At 42.1% G+C, this 14,668-nt stretch overlaps 2 protein-coding genes across 4 annotated transcripts in view; both read right to left on the reverse strand.

Annotated features, from left to right (window-relative positions):
• The window catches only part of LOC124073788 (immunoglobulin lambda-1 light chain-like), a 37,129-nt gene that overhangs the window by 11,875 nt on the left and 10,586 nt on the right, over positions 1–14,668 (reverse strand). The window lies entirely within an intron of this gene.
• LOC124073787 (immunoglobulin lambda-1 light chain-like) lies at positions 361–14,584 on the reverse strand. 3 transcript variants are annotated; one of them, XM_046416273.1, is made up of 4 exons: positions 14,325–14,584; positions 10,582–10,907; positions 1,696–1,729; positions 361–881 (listed from the first exon to the last, which is right to left on the reverse strand). In XM_046416273.1, exons 1-4 carry the CDS (start codon positions 14,362–14,364, stop codon positions 553–555), a joined length of 729 nt encoding a protein of 242 aa, XP_046272229.1. In that variant the 5' UTR covers positions 14,365–14,584; the 3' UTR covers positions 361–552. The 3 variants fall into 3 exon arrangements, with proteins under 3 accessions (XP_046272229.1, XP_046272230.1, XP_046272231.1); XM_046416274.1 differs by lacking the exon at positions 14,325–14,584 and adding an exon at positions 11,000–11,065; XM_046416275.1 differs by lacking the exons at positions 10,582–10,907; positions 14,325–14,584 and adding exons at positions 8,933–9,255; positions 9,348–9,401.

Here is a 14,668-nt window from a genome sequence, read left to right on the forward strand (position 1 = left end):
AGAGGAGGCCTGCAGGTGCATTCTGGGAAGGAAGAGAGGGAGGAGAAGAGAGGTGATGCTTCACTGACGGAGCATGAAAACTCAGTTTCATTTGCTCATTTTGTCTGATTTGTATCTTAACTGCTGACTAAATCCACACAAAGTCAACTTCAACAAAACTTGTTCTCTGTTGCACTTTGACCTCAAAGTTCAGTTAAAAATAATCCTAAATGTTCAAATAAGAAGGGACTCCAGATTTTTTCCTGTGTGTTTTGGATTTATTTTAATTGTCGATGAGATGAACATCAGGTGAAAAATAAAATGTTGCTGAAATGAAAAAGACATCATTTTAAATGACAGAAGACATGAATACAAACAATGTTTTATCAGAATGTTTTTTATTGAATGAGTCTTGAAAAAGGCAGCAGTTGCAAAGCTGATACAACACCTCCACCTAACTGTCACTACATTTATTACAAGCATGCAGACACATCTTTTCTAACATGGAAACCTTGTGATGAGCAAACAGCACAAACAGTAAAGAAGCACATCTGAAATGGTCATTCTGCTCCTCTACTGTTCTGCAGTGGGACAGCCTGACTTGTTGATGGTTTTCTCTGAAGTTTTGGAGCCCAAAGACACTTTACATGTGTAAACCTTATTCATGTTCCAGTCTGACGCCTGGATGTCCAGATAGCTGCTGATTTGGAAAGTGTGGTCTGCTTTCTGAACAGGCGTGCTGGTAGAGATCCCACTGCTCACTGGACTCCCAGCAGCCAACCAGCTCACATCTGCAAAAGGCACAGACTGACTGGACAGACAGACCAGAGTGGCTTTGTTGGACTGGAGCTCAGCTGTGGACGGAGGCAAGACCGTCAGGACAGGAGCAGGGAGGCTGGAGCCTGAAAATACATCAAGGACATTCATCACATAAGTAGAAATCAAAGCACTGACACAAAACATGACAGTTCATTTATAAACTGTGCTGACAATACGACAAACACGCTGAGGAAAAGGAGCATTTTAAATCAGAGAGAACATTTAGAATCAAAATCTAAAATATGAGCAGTGTTTTTCTTAGAGCAAAATCTTTGTGTTCCAAACATACACATGTATTTATTATTTTAGTCTCTAATTAGAAAAAGTTACAATTTAGTTCAATACTATCATGTTTGATCATTAATTTATAAAATCATTTTTAATTTAGTTTAGTCTCTGTGACAAAGTCTGGTGACAGCAGTCACTTTGCTTTAGTGGAGTCTTTCTGACCACCAAAGATCAAAATAATATTTCGTGTGAAAAAGCCACAAAGATTTTTCTAAGTACAATAATTTAGTTTTGACATCACAATGTAAAATATTCTCTACAGACCATTTAATACGGGGTTTTGAAATGTTAAAATCTGTCATAAAGTATGAAAATAAACCAACACAGTCATGTAAATTCTGCCCAACAGTTGAAAATTTCACAATCAATTAAGAAACTTTTGAATGTCGGCAGACTAAATTATTATATACTATTATATTTAATATCCAGCAATCATTTGCAGATCTTTCAGTCTGGCATGAAAACATGTAAGAAAGTCAATCTGTTGTTGAGGGAACAACATGTTAAATACCTGAAACACTTAGCAACATATGAACTGAGTATTTTCTCTGAATGTGAATGAGAAACAGAAAATCTGTCCTGTTTTGTGATGAGTTCAAAAGTACTTACTTGTCACAATCAGCTTGGTGCCTTGTCCGAATACCACAGTGATTCAGTTTGTACACATGGCTGTACAAAAACCTCCTGACTCTCACTAATGAGGGGAGTGGAACTGAAACATCCTGTTGAGACCAACTTTCACTGTCAGCGTCTCATTCACTTCATCAGTCTGCTTCTATTCACAAACTGTGCTGGACTTGAGGACTGATTGTGAACCTTCTGTTGCTTCCTTTTCTTTTCATGGTGCACATGTTAAAATTCAATTCAATTCAATTCAGTTTATTTATATAGCGCCAATTCACAACAAAAGTTATCTCATGACACTTTCCAATTAGAGCAGGTCTAGACCAAACTCTTTAATTAAATTGTAAAATAGAGAGAGCCCAACATTCCCCCTTGAGCAAGCACTTGGCGACAGTGGCGAGGAAAAACTGCCTTTTAGAAGGCAGAAACCTCGGAGCAGACCCCGGCTCAAGATGGGCGGCCATCTGCCTTGACCGGTTGGGTTGAGAGAGAGAGAGAGAGAGAGAGAGAGAGAGAGAGAGAGCAGGAGAGCGACAGAGAGAGCAAGGGAGAGAGGCAGAGGGGGTGGGGCGTGAGAGAAGGAGCACACAAGCAGAGATGCATAGCAGCAGTAATAATACCAGAAGTATCGAAATGTAGATAATGATAATGACAATGAAGTATACAGAAGGTATTATGGTGATTTTGATAACAATGGTAGTGACAATAATGGTAGTAGCTGTACTGAGTCTTAACAGATTTAAATCAGATTATGACTAAACAGTAGTAATTGCAGTAGGTTTTGAGCAGGACGACAGCAGGACCGCAGCAGGAGGTCCAGTCATGATCGCTAGGAATCTGCGGGACAAGAAAGCACAGGGACTCCAGGGAAGAAGTTGAGTTAGTAATATGCATTAATGGGACATGAATGTGTGCAGAAGGAGAGGGAGAGGAAGAAAGAGCTCAGTGCGTCATGGGAGGGCCCCCGGCAGTCTAAGCCTATAGCAGCATAACTAGGGGCCGGCCTAGGCCAGCCCTAACTATAAGCTTTATCAAAGAGGAAAGTTTTTAGTCTACTCTTAAATATAGAGAGGGTGTCCGCCTCCCGGACCGAAACCGGAAGATGGTTCCATAGCAGAGGAGCTTGATAACTAAAGGCTCTGGTTCCCAGTCTACTTTTGAGGACTCTAGGAACCACAAGTAGCCCTGCATTTTGGGAACGCAAAGTTCTGGTGGGATAATAGGGTACTATTAACTCTTTAAGATAGGATGGTGCCTGACCGTTCAGGGCTTTATAAGTGAGGAGGAGAATTTTAAAATCTATCCTGAATTTTACAGGTAGCCAATGTAGAGAAGCCAGAACAGGAGAAATATGGTCTCTCATGCTGGTTCTTGTCAGTAGTCGTGCTGCAGCGTTCTGGATTAGCTGGAGAGTTTTTATGGATTTACTGGGGCAGCCTGATAGAAGGGAGTTACAGTAATCCAGTCTAGATGTAATGAATGCATGGACTAATTTTTCTGCATCTTTCTGACTCAGGATGTGCCTAATCTTTGCGATATTTCGGAGGTGAAAGAATGCAGTCTTTGAAATATTTGCAATGTGCGAGTTAAAGGACATGTCCTGGTCAAAGATAACTCCTAGATTTCTTACAGTGGAGCTTGAGGCCACGGCTAAGCCATCTATCAATGCAATATCACTGCATAAGTTATTTCTAAGGTGTTCGGGGCCCAGAACAATAACTTCGGTTTTGTCTGAATTGAGAAGTAGGAAGTTGCTGGTCATCCAGGTTTTTATGTCTTTAAGACATGCCTGAAGCTTGACTAGCTGATTTGTTTCATCTGGTTTCATTGATAAGTACAATTGCGTGTCATCCGCATAACAATGAAAATGTATGGAGTGTTTCCTAATAATATCACCAATGGGGAGCATATACAGGCTGAATAATATTGGCCCAAGGACAGAACCTTGGGGAACTCCATGACTAACTTTTGAGAGTGTGGACGATGTATCATGAACATGAACAAATTGAAATCGCTCTGATAAATAAGACTGAAACCAGCTTAATGCAGTTCCTTTGATGCCAATTAGGTGTTCCAATCTGTGCAGTAATATAGAGTGGTCAATGGTGTCAAATGCAGCACTAAGGTCTAACAGTACAAGGACAGAGATAAATCCCTTGTCTGATGCCAGGAGGAGGTCATTTGTGACTTTGACCAATGCTGTTTCTGTGCTATGATGAGCTCTAAAGCCAGATTGAAAAGTTTCAAATAAGTTATTATTTTGAAGAAAGTCATATAACTGATTGGCGACTGTTCTTTCAAGGATCTTGGAAAGAAATGGAAGGTTAGATATTGGTCTATAGTTGCTTAAAACCTCTGGATCAAGTGTGTGTTTTTTAAGGAGAGGTTTGACTACAGCTATTTTAAAGGACTGGGGTACATGGCCTGTTATCAGGGACAGATTGATCATGTCTAATAGACAGGTGCTAAGTAAGGGTAAAGCTTCTTTGAGAAGTTTGGTAGGGATGGGGTCTAAGAGGCATGTTGTTGGCTTGGATGAATATATGAGTGAGTATAGCTGATGGGGATCGATAGGTGAAAAGCAGTCAAGATGAATATCTGTTTCTACTGTTGGTTCTAAGACACTAATGTTTGATGTTACATCAGGATCAGCTGAGGTCAGTAGGTGCTGAATTTTGTCTCTAATGTTTAAGATCTTGTCGTTAAAAAAAAATCATGTTAAAAGTCCACATATCATCAGTGAGTTCAGTCTAATGTTAATGATGAAAATGTTCTCCTTCACAACAGCAGCATTCAGACAATGCAGATTAACTTGCATGGCTGTCAGTGACTGCAGGGATGTTATAAGAATCATTTTATGTTGAACTTGCTGCAGCCAAACGTCACCTTCAAACAGTCGTATTAAATCAAACCAGCTGATATGCTACACATGACGTAGTGCTGCATATAAAGTGCAGACAGCACCAATCACACACACATAGATGATTTTAATCCTTTTAATTCAGTTGTATGAGGATCTGGCAACCTTTGATGCTGGAGTGTTCCGTTAGGCACCTGGACATGTTTTCTAGAGGACATTTCGCCTCTCATCCAAGAAGTTTCTTTTGTTCTAACCAGAGTGGAGTTCTGGAATTTATATAATGTGGGTGTGACAACGGCATTGGGGAACAAAGGTGCCTCAGGTCCCTCCTATTGAGTGGGCTGTCAGGGTCACCTGGGAAAGTGTTAACGGTCAGGGGGTTTGATGACCCGCTGACACCCCCTTCAGAGTAGGTTTTGTCACATGCCTCTTTGATATGTGAACCTGGTGGAAGCAGGTGAGACGTGAATCTTTTGGGTATTTTTCCTAAGAGGACCTTGTATGTGGGTGACAGGTTGTGTGTTAGATCGCCTCCCCAATTGAGTGATGGTTGGTTTGTTGTCCAGGTTGACAACAATGGCTTCCTTTACCCTGCTCTCAAACCATCTGTCTTTCCTGGCCAAAATGTGGAAGTTGTTGTCCTCAAAAAAGTGTCCTTTAGCCTTGAGGTGTAGGTGAACAGCTGAGTCCTGTCCTGAGGAGTTGGCCCTCCTGTGTTCGGCCTTGCAGTTGTGTAGCAGTTGTTTGGTCTCCTCAATGTACAGGTCCGTGCATACACCACATTGTCCAGCTTGTGTCTAGGTGTCTTATCTTTGGGATACGTTTTTCAGAAACCCCTGCAATGTATGGAATGACGACATTCCTCCTTCTGTTGTCCTTCCTCTCTGTGGGCCTCTTCTTGTTGGTTTTTAGAAAGACCCATCTGGGACAACCACAGGGTTTGAGGGCTGTGCTAGTGTGTCCCTGTTTCCTCATCTTACTTCTGTTGGTGGTAGGAATGGTGTCTGCCCATGACTGAAGGGTACTGATGACCCCTGATTTGTTTTCCAGTGGGTGGTGTGAGTCAGAATGGAGGTACTGATCGGTGTGTGTGGATTTCCTGTAAACCTCTATGTTGAGTTGCCCATCCTCTATGATGTGGACCGCGCAGTCCAGAAAGGCAAGGTTGTTGTCTTCTTCCTGGGTGAACTTGATGTTCCTGTCCAGTGCGTTGATGTGGTCTGTGAAAGCGTTCATGTCCTGTGTCTTGATTTTGTCCCATGTGTCATCCACATATCGGATCCAGTGACTGGGTGTTGTTCCCATGTAGGAATGTAGAGCTCTGCTCTCCACCTCCTCCATGTACAGGGGAGCCCATTGTGCACCCATGATTCTGCCTGTAGAATGAATAGTTGAATTGGAAGTATGTGGTGGTGAGGCACAAGTCCAGAAGGATTGTGATGTGGATTTACTCAGTAATGATTTGAAGATATAAAATAATGAGTCGACGTGTTCTTGCACTGATATTTGTTTACATATGTTTAATATTCTAAAATCAAAGTCCACTTACAGATCGGTGCAGATATTTACCACAAACATTTGTCTCCAAGGTGAAGAGTGAATCTCTATTTAAGTGCAGGCTAAAAACATTCCTCTATGATAGAGCTTATAGTTAAGGCTGGCTCAGGTAACTCTGAACCATTTCATAGCTATGCTGTCATAGGCTTAGACTGCTGGGGGACACATCAGGATACAGGGAGCCACCTCCCCTCCTCTCCTCTCCTCTCCCCTCCTCTCCTCTCCTCTCCTCTCCTCTCCTCTCCTTCTACACATTTGCTGTTCTGTCTTCATCTGTTATACTGTGTAGTCTGGTCTTGGTGTCTTGCACTCTCTCTGTGTCTTCACAGATTTCCCCAGAGCTCCATCCTCCGGCACCAACCTCCACCTGCATCACCTCCTTCCCTCTGCTTCTACCCTGTCTGCCGTCCCTGCTCATTAACCAACCTGTTGCTCCTGTTTTCCCTCTTTATGGTCCAGCCTGCCCACCAGGAGCTGCCTCCATCAGCCTCCATCAGCTCTCCCCTGACTGAACATTCCCCGCCTATCTCATGTTGTTAGCAGTTGTTAACTGCTTTCCTGCCTGTACAACATCCATTGCACATCTGACTGTCCTGGGTGAGGGATCCCTCCTCTGTTGCTCACCCCGAGGTTTCTCCCATTTTTTTCCCTGTTAAAGCTTTTTTTCTGGGAGTTTTTCTTGAGTCGACGTGAGGATCAAAGGGCAGAGGATGTTGCTATGATGTTACGTAAAGTCCTTTGAGACAAACTGCTTGTAAAAATGGGCTTATAAAGTTGCCTTGTTTTGTCTATCTTTGTTTATGACTCATTTGTGTTTTTTCAGTATGTTGTCAAGTCCCAATGAAAATATAAAAACAAAACCAAGAAAACAACAATTCTAAATGCTTCTTCATGGTTAATGGTGAGAAAGTCAACTTAAATGAAATTGGACTTAAATAACTTCAATACTTTGGACTTAAAAACATGTTAAAATTCTGATTTGTTGTTTTCTTTTTCAAGTCTCATGTAGGTAGTTAGAGAACAGTTGATGTGTCAGAAACTCAAAAAGCAGAAGTAGTTTGTGAGGAGGTTTTTGTCACAGTGTAAATCACTGTGATACAGCTGCAGCAGCAGAGTCGTCCCATGTTTGACAGTAATAAACAGCAGAGTCTCCTGCTTCTGCCTGCTTTATGATCAACTGGTAATGTATGTTTGATGAGGCTTTAGAGTTGAATCGGTCTGAGGAGAATCCTGATCCATACTCATCAGGTGACGTGTCAGTATAGTGAAATCTCAGGACATACTGAGGAGCTTCACCAGGAACCTGTTTATACCAACTGACATAATTTCTATCATATCTTTGAATGTTGCAGTTGAGAACAACCTCTTGTCCTGGAGAAACTGTGTGGACAGCAGGCGTCTGGGTCAGCACGATCACTGCATCAACATCTGTCAACATACACAGAAAAATCCATGAGTGAAAGGCTTCAGTGTGAAAATATGGGCTGTGAAAGGAATGAGAAGAAGATCTTACATGTTAGAGCAGCGATGAGAGAGCAGAGGGTCCCCAGCATGTTGTCAGTGTGTGCTGTAAACGTCCCTTACTGTCCAGCTGAGAGGTGAGCAGGGTTGGAGTGTGAGGACAAGAGAGACTGAAGCTTATGAAGACACTGAGGAGGAGGAGGAGGAGGAGGAGGAGGAGGTGGAGTCAAATAATCTGAAGTGTGTTTGTGGTTTCACATCGTGTCATCATTTAATGTCATTATGGTTTGTTCTCGAGCGTAACCACAGGAAATTAACGTTAACCCTATCAATGTATCAAAAAAGTAAACAGTCTTGTATTAGTTCAATAGTCAGTGGTGTAGTGTGGGTGTTGAGTGCATGGAACAAGTGATAAAAACTTTAACTACCCATAAAACAAACCAAGGTTGAATTAAACAGGGTGAAGGAGAAACATCTCGTACTGAGAAATCATGTAAGTTCTCAGCAGGTGAAAACAGTCACCTTTCTCAGTGAGCTGAGGTGGGACATGCAGTGTTATACTGTATGCCCAATCCCCATCAGCAACCCCACCCCACCCACCCATCTACCGTAATTTCTAGAATAGCGCATGAACGCACCTGAATATAAGCCGCACCCACTAAATTTATACAGAAAAAAAAACTTGTACATATATAGGCCACAATTGTCTATAACCCCCAGGTGTCCACAGTGTCAGTCTCTCTTTTGTTTTCACATTCGTCTTAAGACAAAATCAATAAATTAGCTGCATCATTGTTTAAGCCCCAGGGTTCAAAACGTGTGAAAAAAGTAGCGGCTTATAGTCCAGAAATTATGGTACATAAAACCTTACATTTGTAATCCATCACAAAAAAACCTCAATTTCATCAGAATAAGCTGCACATCAGGTTAGACCTGTTGACACACTGGAATCCTACAGGAGCATTTCTTCATCCAATGGGCATCACAGAAGATCAGTGCCAGTCTTTACCACAAACACTTGTATCCAATGTCAGTAACGACCCTCCATCGTTGTTTATCACTTATCTGTGTTGTTCGATTTGTCATAAAGTCCAAAAGAAAAACAGCAAAACAAGAAAAAGTAAAGAAAAAACATAATATTTTTTTCATTTTTGATCATGATATATATTGGAAGAATACTTATATGAAATTTGTTTTTGAAGATTGAAGATGTTGGTTTACTGTACTGTTTTTTAAAGGCTCATGTAGGGAAGTTATAGAGATCATCAGCTGATGTGTCAGAAACTCAAAAAGCAGAAGTGCTTAGTGAGGAGGTTTTTATCACAGTGTAAATCACTGTGATACGTGCTGCTGAGCAGAGTTGTCCCATGCTTGACAGTAATAGACTGCTGAGTCTCCCTCCTCCACATTGTTGATGATCAAACGATAATCAGATTGTGACTGATGAGTGGATGTGAACTTGGGAGAAGAGAAACCAGAGCCATAGTTGGGGGAGTCCCAGTTGTGAAAAAATGCCAGAACATACTGAGGAACTCCTCCTGGAATCTGTTTGTACCAGCGAGCATAATTGACTACAGTCCCCAGGTTACAGTCCATGGTGGCTGTCTCTCCTGTCCTCAGTGTCACAACAGGAGGCTTCTGTGTCAGCACCGTCACACCACTCACACCTGGAAGCAAGAAGAAGACATGGAGTGAAGAGAAACACACAGACTGATGAATCCAACATGAGCTCAAAGCTGCAGTAAGTCAGCCTCCTTACATGTTAGAGCAGTGATGAGAGAGCAGAGGGTCCCCAGCATGTTGTCAGTGTGTGCTGTAAACGTCCCTTACTGTCCAGCTGAGAGGTGAGCAGGGTTGGAGTGTGAGGACAAGAGAGACTGAAGCTTATGAAGACACGGAGGAGGAGGAGGAGGAGGAGGAGGAGCTTCAACAATCAACACCCTTTTCATTCACAGTTCCATGAAAAGATTTCTGTCGTTTCACAGAATATCTGGAGGTCATTTCAAAAAACTTTTATTGTTGTATTGTTGATTTTTGTTTTGATTTTTCCCTTTGCAACAACGTGGATGCCTGCAGACGAAGCACCAGAAAGACCAGATGCCATATATTTAAAGTGAAATATTCACAAGCTGTTATGTTGCTGTCATTTGTCTCTTCAGGTTGTATGTGAGTATGCAATAAATGACATTACATTTTTATCAAGTAATATTGATGAAACAACACGTTTGTTTTTTGCTATTACCTTACCACTTATTGATTCTTTTATTTATGTCTAATGTAACGTTCCTGTCAGGCCAACTTGGTGGGGGTCTTGGTTTGCTTTGTGGCTCCTTCTCTGTTTAGTTTTCTTGAGGTAAAGCTTCATAAAAGGGCTTGAAAAGCAAAGGGAAACACATTGTGTCTCTGAACCGGTGTCCATGGCTGAGGTACCCTTGAGCAAGGTACCTAACCCCCACTGCTCCCCGGGCGCTGCACGCGGTCGCCCACTGCCCCGGGTTTGTTGTGTGTGTGCACGTCACTTGGGTGGGTTAAATGCAGAGCACAAATTTCGTTGGAGTGAGTTCCCTCCAATGACAAAATATGTCACTTTCTCCTTCTTCTTTTCTAATATGTTGGATGACCATAGAACTTCATTATTTTTCCATTTCTGAACTATTAACAACATCTATGACTTATTTTCTTATCAACTGTGAGCACTTTGACTGACTTGTTACACTACAACTGCTTCACTGATGTCCTTGTTCATCTGGAGTCATCAGTGTTTTTATGCTGGATTTTGGTTGAGCAGATTTGGAATTTTTCTTATTCACATCTGTTTTATAATTATAATTTGTTGTTTTTTAAACCTTAATCAGAAATGAAAATGAAATTTGCCGATTAGAATAAAGATCTTTCTTTGTGGGAACCACACCTCAGCCAATGTTTGCTTCAGTTTGAAAAAGCAGAAGTGCTCAGTGAGGAGGTTTTTGTCACAGTGGAAATCACTGTGATACGTACTCATTGACAGAGCTGTCCCATGTTTGACAGTAATAAACTGCTGAGTCTCTCTCCTCCACATTGTTGATGATCAAACGATAATCAGATTGTGACTGATGAGTAGATTTGAACTTGGGAGAAGAGAAACCAGAGCCATAGTAGGGAGAGCTCCAGCTGTGATGAAACCTCAGAACAAACTGAGGAACTCCTCCTGGAATCTGTTTGTACCAGACAGCTTGATAGTTAGTAACAGTCCCCAGGTTACAGTCCATGGTGGCTGTCTCTCCTGTCCTCAGTGTCACAACAGGAGGCTTCTGTGTCACCACCGTCACACCACTCACACCTGGAAACAAGAAGAAGACATGGAGTGAAGAGAAACACACAGACTGATGAATCCAACATGAGCTCAAAGCTGCAGTAAGTCAGCCTCCTTACATGTTAGAGCAGTGATGAGAGAGCAGAGGGTCCCCAGCATGTTGTCAGTGTGTGCTGTAAACGTCCCTTACTGTCCAGCTGAGAGGTGAGCAGGGTTGGAGTGTGAGGACAAGAGAGACTGAAGCTTATGAAGACACTGAGGAGGAGGACAAGAGGAGGAGGAGGAGGAGGAGTCAGATAAACTGAATTGTGTTTTTGGTTTCACATTGTGTCATCATTTAATGTCATTATGGTTCTAGAGCGTAACTGCAGGAAATTAACGTTAACCCTATCTATGTTAACACAAAGTAAACAATCTCGTATTAGGTCAGCAGTCAGTGGTGTAGTGTGGGTGTTGAGTTTATGGAGCAAGTGACACAAACTTTAACTACCTATGAAAAGAACCAAGGTGGAATTAAACATAAAAAAACACGAGTAAAAAGCTTCCCTTTGTTGCTTTCAGGCTGAAGTTAAAGGTCACCGGCACACAGTTTAAAGGGATGCACTGTTTTCAGTGATTGCAGTGAGCACTCGTGGTGGGTAAGTGGTTACACGCCTGGAACACCTCCTACAGTAGGCTGCCTCCCGTTAGCTGGCTTCTGTCCACCCTTTTGTTAATTTTGTTTAAAAATAAATCATTTCAGTGTTTCTTTTATAAAAGAATCTCTTGTTGATTAAAATTGATACCTTTTTTATAATTTGATTCACCTTTGTTGTTGTTCCTTCTTTACAGGAATTTATATTTATTTATTAATTTTAATTGATACTAATAAATTTGGTCTGATTTATGAAACCACGTCTCTGTTTGGTTTAAGTGAACGAGTCTGTGTGCCCGTTAGGTAATTGAGGTCTTAGCCAAATTGACATAGGCTGTAGTATTTCCTGGGGTGAGATTCCCCAGGTGGTGTTGTCTGGTCCAGTTCGGGCGGCCTCCGCTCCGCCCCGCCACATAGGGTAGTTATAGAGATCATTAGCTGATGTTTGAGAGACTCAAAAAGCAGAAGTAGTTTGTGAGGAGGTTTTTGTCACAGTGCTGTAAACGTCCCTTACTGTCCAGCTGAGAGGTGAGCAGGGTTGGAGTGTGAGGACAAGAGAGACTGAAGCTTATGAAGACACTGAGGAGGAGGAGGAGGAGGAGGAGGAGCTTCAACACTCAACACCATTTTCATTCATAGTTCAATGAAAAGATTTCTTTCATTTCTTTCGACTTCAAAACTTGGAAGTCTTTTCAAAAAGGGAAACTTTCATTGTTGTATTCTTCAAGGATCTATAGGACCATAATATTCCATACTTTGATACTGTCAGTGTAAAATCACCTGAAATTAAGAATTGTTGTGTTTTTGTTGCCTCAGAATGAGTGATGTGGTTTGGGTTTTGGTCCCTGGACTCAGTGTTGTCCTGTCTGTCAGTCCCTCCTTTTTGTCTTTGTTAGCAGCTGTGATTTTCTCCCTGTGTGAGTCTGTGTGTGTTTCTGTCTTGGAGCAGAAATGTTCAGAACTGATGTACTTTCATTCTGCCAAAGCGCCTGCACAGCTGCTCTTCATCTACCACAATCAAGTCCTCCCAAGACGAGCAGCATTTAAACTCTGGTTCATTCCTGCCACGTCCTCCAGATCGTACAGACTTATTTTGTCATATACGTTTCACTTCAGCCTTAATATTTTCTGAGAATCTTCTTATATTTGATTTCCCACTTTGATCTCCTCTGCTGCAGGTTTACTGCCTCCAGCCCGCCTGCCCAGCCCAGCACTGATCCCCCAGTCATCGCCAGTCCCATCTGGTTTCCCATCCTGGATTCCCGTGTTTCTATTTCACCTGTTGCAAAACTGCAAGCCACCACGACCACACTGCACTCACCCTGCCACTCTGCTCTCAGTTTCCCTGGTGTCTCCACACTCTGTTGTCTGGATTGATTCATACTGACTGTTTGCTCACAGCTTTACTCTCATGTGGTTATTGATCTACTTTTTGGGATCCTTAGTCTAGTAAATTCTGAACAATGAAAGAGATCTCTGTTGACACTGTCTTGCTTGCATAAGAAGTTTATTACAAAAAGCTCAGCATCAAATTAAGCACGTGCATGTGAGAGGATCCGGGCCAATATGGTTCACTCTGTTAAATCATCTCGACCCTCTGCTTGTATGGGTTGGTTGTTTACACAGACAAGAGATAAGACATCTGTCAATCACCAAGGGACCTCAAATCTATGTTGAAACAGAAAGAGAGGAAGAAAACACCCTCTTCCTATATGCCATTTACCTTTGAACTTGGGACTCTTCTCTAATCAGGACTTGAGACATATTTACTGAGGGGCCCCAGGAAAACATTCACCACAATACTCTTCAGATCCTTGAAGGACATCAAGCAGAATATGCTCCAGATACTACACCTGGTGGGTGTCTCGGTTGGATGAGGATCAAATCAACAGTCGGGAGGAGCTGATGTCATGTTGCTTCATGGCTCCTTCTCTGTTGAGTTTTCTTGAGGGAAAGCTTCATAAAAGGGCTTGAAAAGACATAGAAACCACATTGTGTTTCTCTGAATATGTTGGGTGACCATAGAACTTCATTATTTTCTCATTTCTGAACTATTAACAACTTCTACGACTTATTTTCTTATCAAATGTGAGCACTTTGACTGACTTGTTACATTAAAACTGCTTCACTGATGTCCTTGCTCATCTGGAGTCATCAGTGTTTTTATGCTGGATTTTGGTTGAGTAGATTTGGAATTTTTCTTATTCACGTCTGTTTTATAATTAAAATTTGTTGTTTTTTAAACCTTAATCAGAAATGAAAATGAAATTTGCCGATTAGAATAAAGATCTTTCTTTGTGGGAACCACACCTCAGCCAATGTTTGCTTCAGTTTGAAAAAGCAGAAGTGCTCAGTGAGGAGGTTTTTGTCACAGTGGAAATCACTGTGATACCCACTCATCAACAGAGCTGTCATGTGTTTGACAGTAATAGACTGCTGAGTCTCCCTCTTCCACATTGTTGATGATCAAACGATAATCAGATTGTGACTGATGAGTAGATGTGAACTTGGGAGAAGAGAAACCAGAGCCATAGGTTGGAGAGCTGTGGCTGTGAAAAAAGTACAAAACAAACTGAGGAACTCCTCCTGGAATCTGTTTGTACCAGCGAGCTACACTGTTAGTAACAGTCCCCAGGTTACAGTCCATGGTGGCTGTCTCTCCTGTCCTCAGTGACACAACAGGAGGCTTCTGTGTCAGCACCGTCACACCACTCACACCTGGAAGCAAGAAGAAGACATGGAGTGAAGAGAAACACACAGACTGATGAATCCAACATGAGCTCAAAGCTGCAGTAAGTCAGCCTCCTTACATGTTAGAGCAGTGATGAGAGAGCAGAGGGTCCCCAGCATGTTGTCAGTGTGTGCTGAGAATGGCCTTGTAACTTGGAAAGTGAGCTCACTGCTGACAGATTAGAGGCTTTGGAGGATGAGGAGAGGAGGTGCTGGACGAGCAATTTAATACAACACTGAAACTGAGAGAGACTGACAGGAGGAGGAGCTTTGGACAGAAAATACTTTCAGTCTGTACATGACACTCCTGACCACAGTGATAGTGTTTAGAGACATGACTAACTTGTAGGTCTCATGTCTTCTGTGTGGACAAGTAATCCACCTGCCTTTATTACAGTCCTTGTGTTGTTAAAGTTTTGGATTT

This window comes from Scatophagus argus, chromosome 16, assembly GCF_020382885.2.
Source record: "Scatophagus argus isolate fScaArg1 chromosome 16, fScaArg1.pri, whole genome shotgun sequence".
In the NCBI taxonomy this organism is placed as follows: Eukaryota; Metazoa; Chordata; class Actinopteri; family Scatophagidae; genus Scatophagus; species Scatophagus argus.

Bases quoted from the DNA above. Each gene is read 5' to 3' on its own strand.
- LOC124073787 (XM_046416273.1), bottom strand. From the start codon at position 14,364: ATGCTGGGGACCCTCTGCTCTCTCATCACTGCTCTAACAT. The intron at 10,908-14,324 runs GTAAGGAGGCTG...TCTTGTTTCCAG, and splicing joins TCTCATCACTGCTCTAACAT to GTGTGAGTGGTGTGACGGTG. The intron at 882-1,695 runs GTAAGTACTTTT...ATGTATTTTCAG, and splicing joins CACCAAGCTGATTGTGACAA to GCTCCAGCCTCCCTGCTCCT.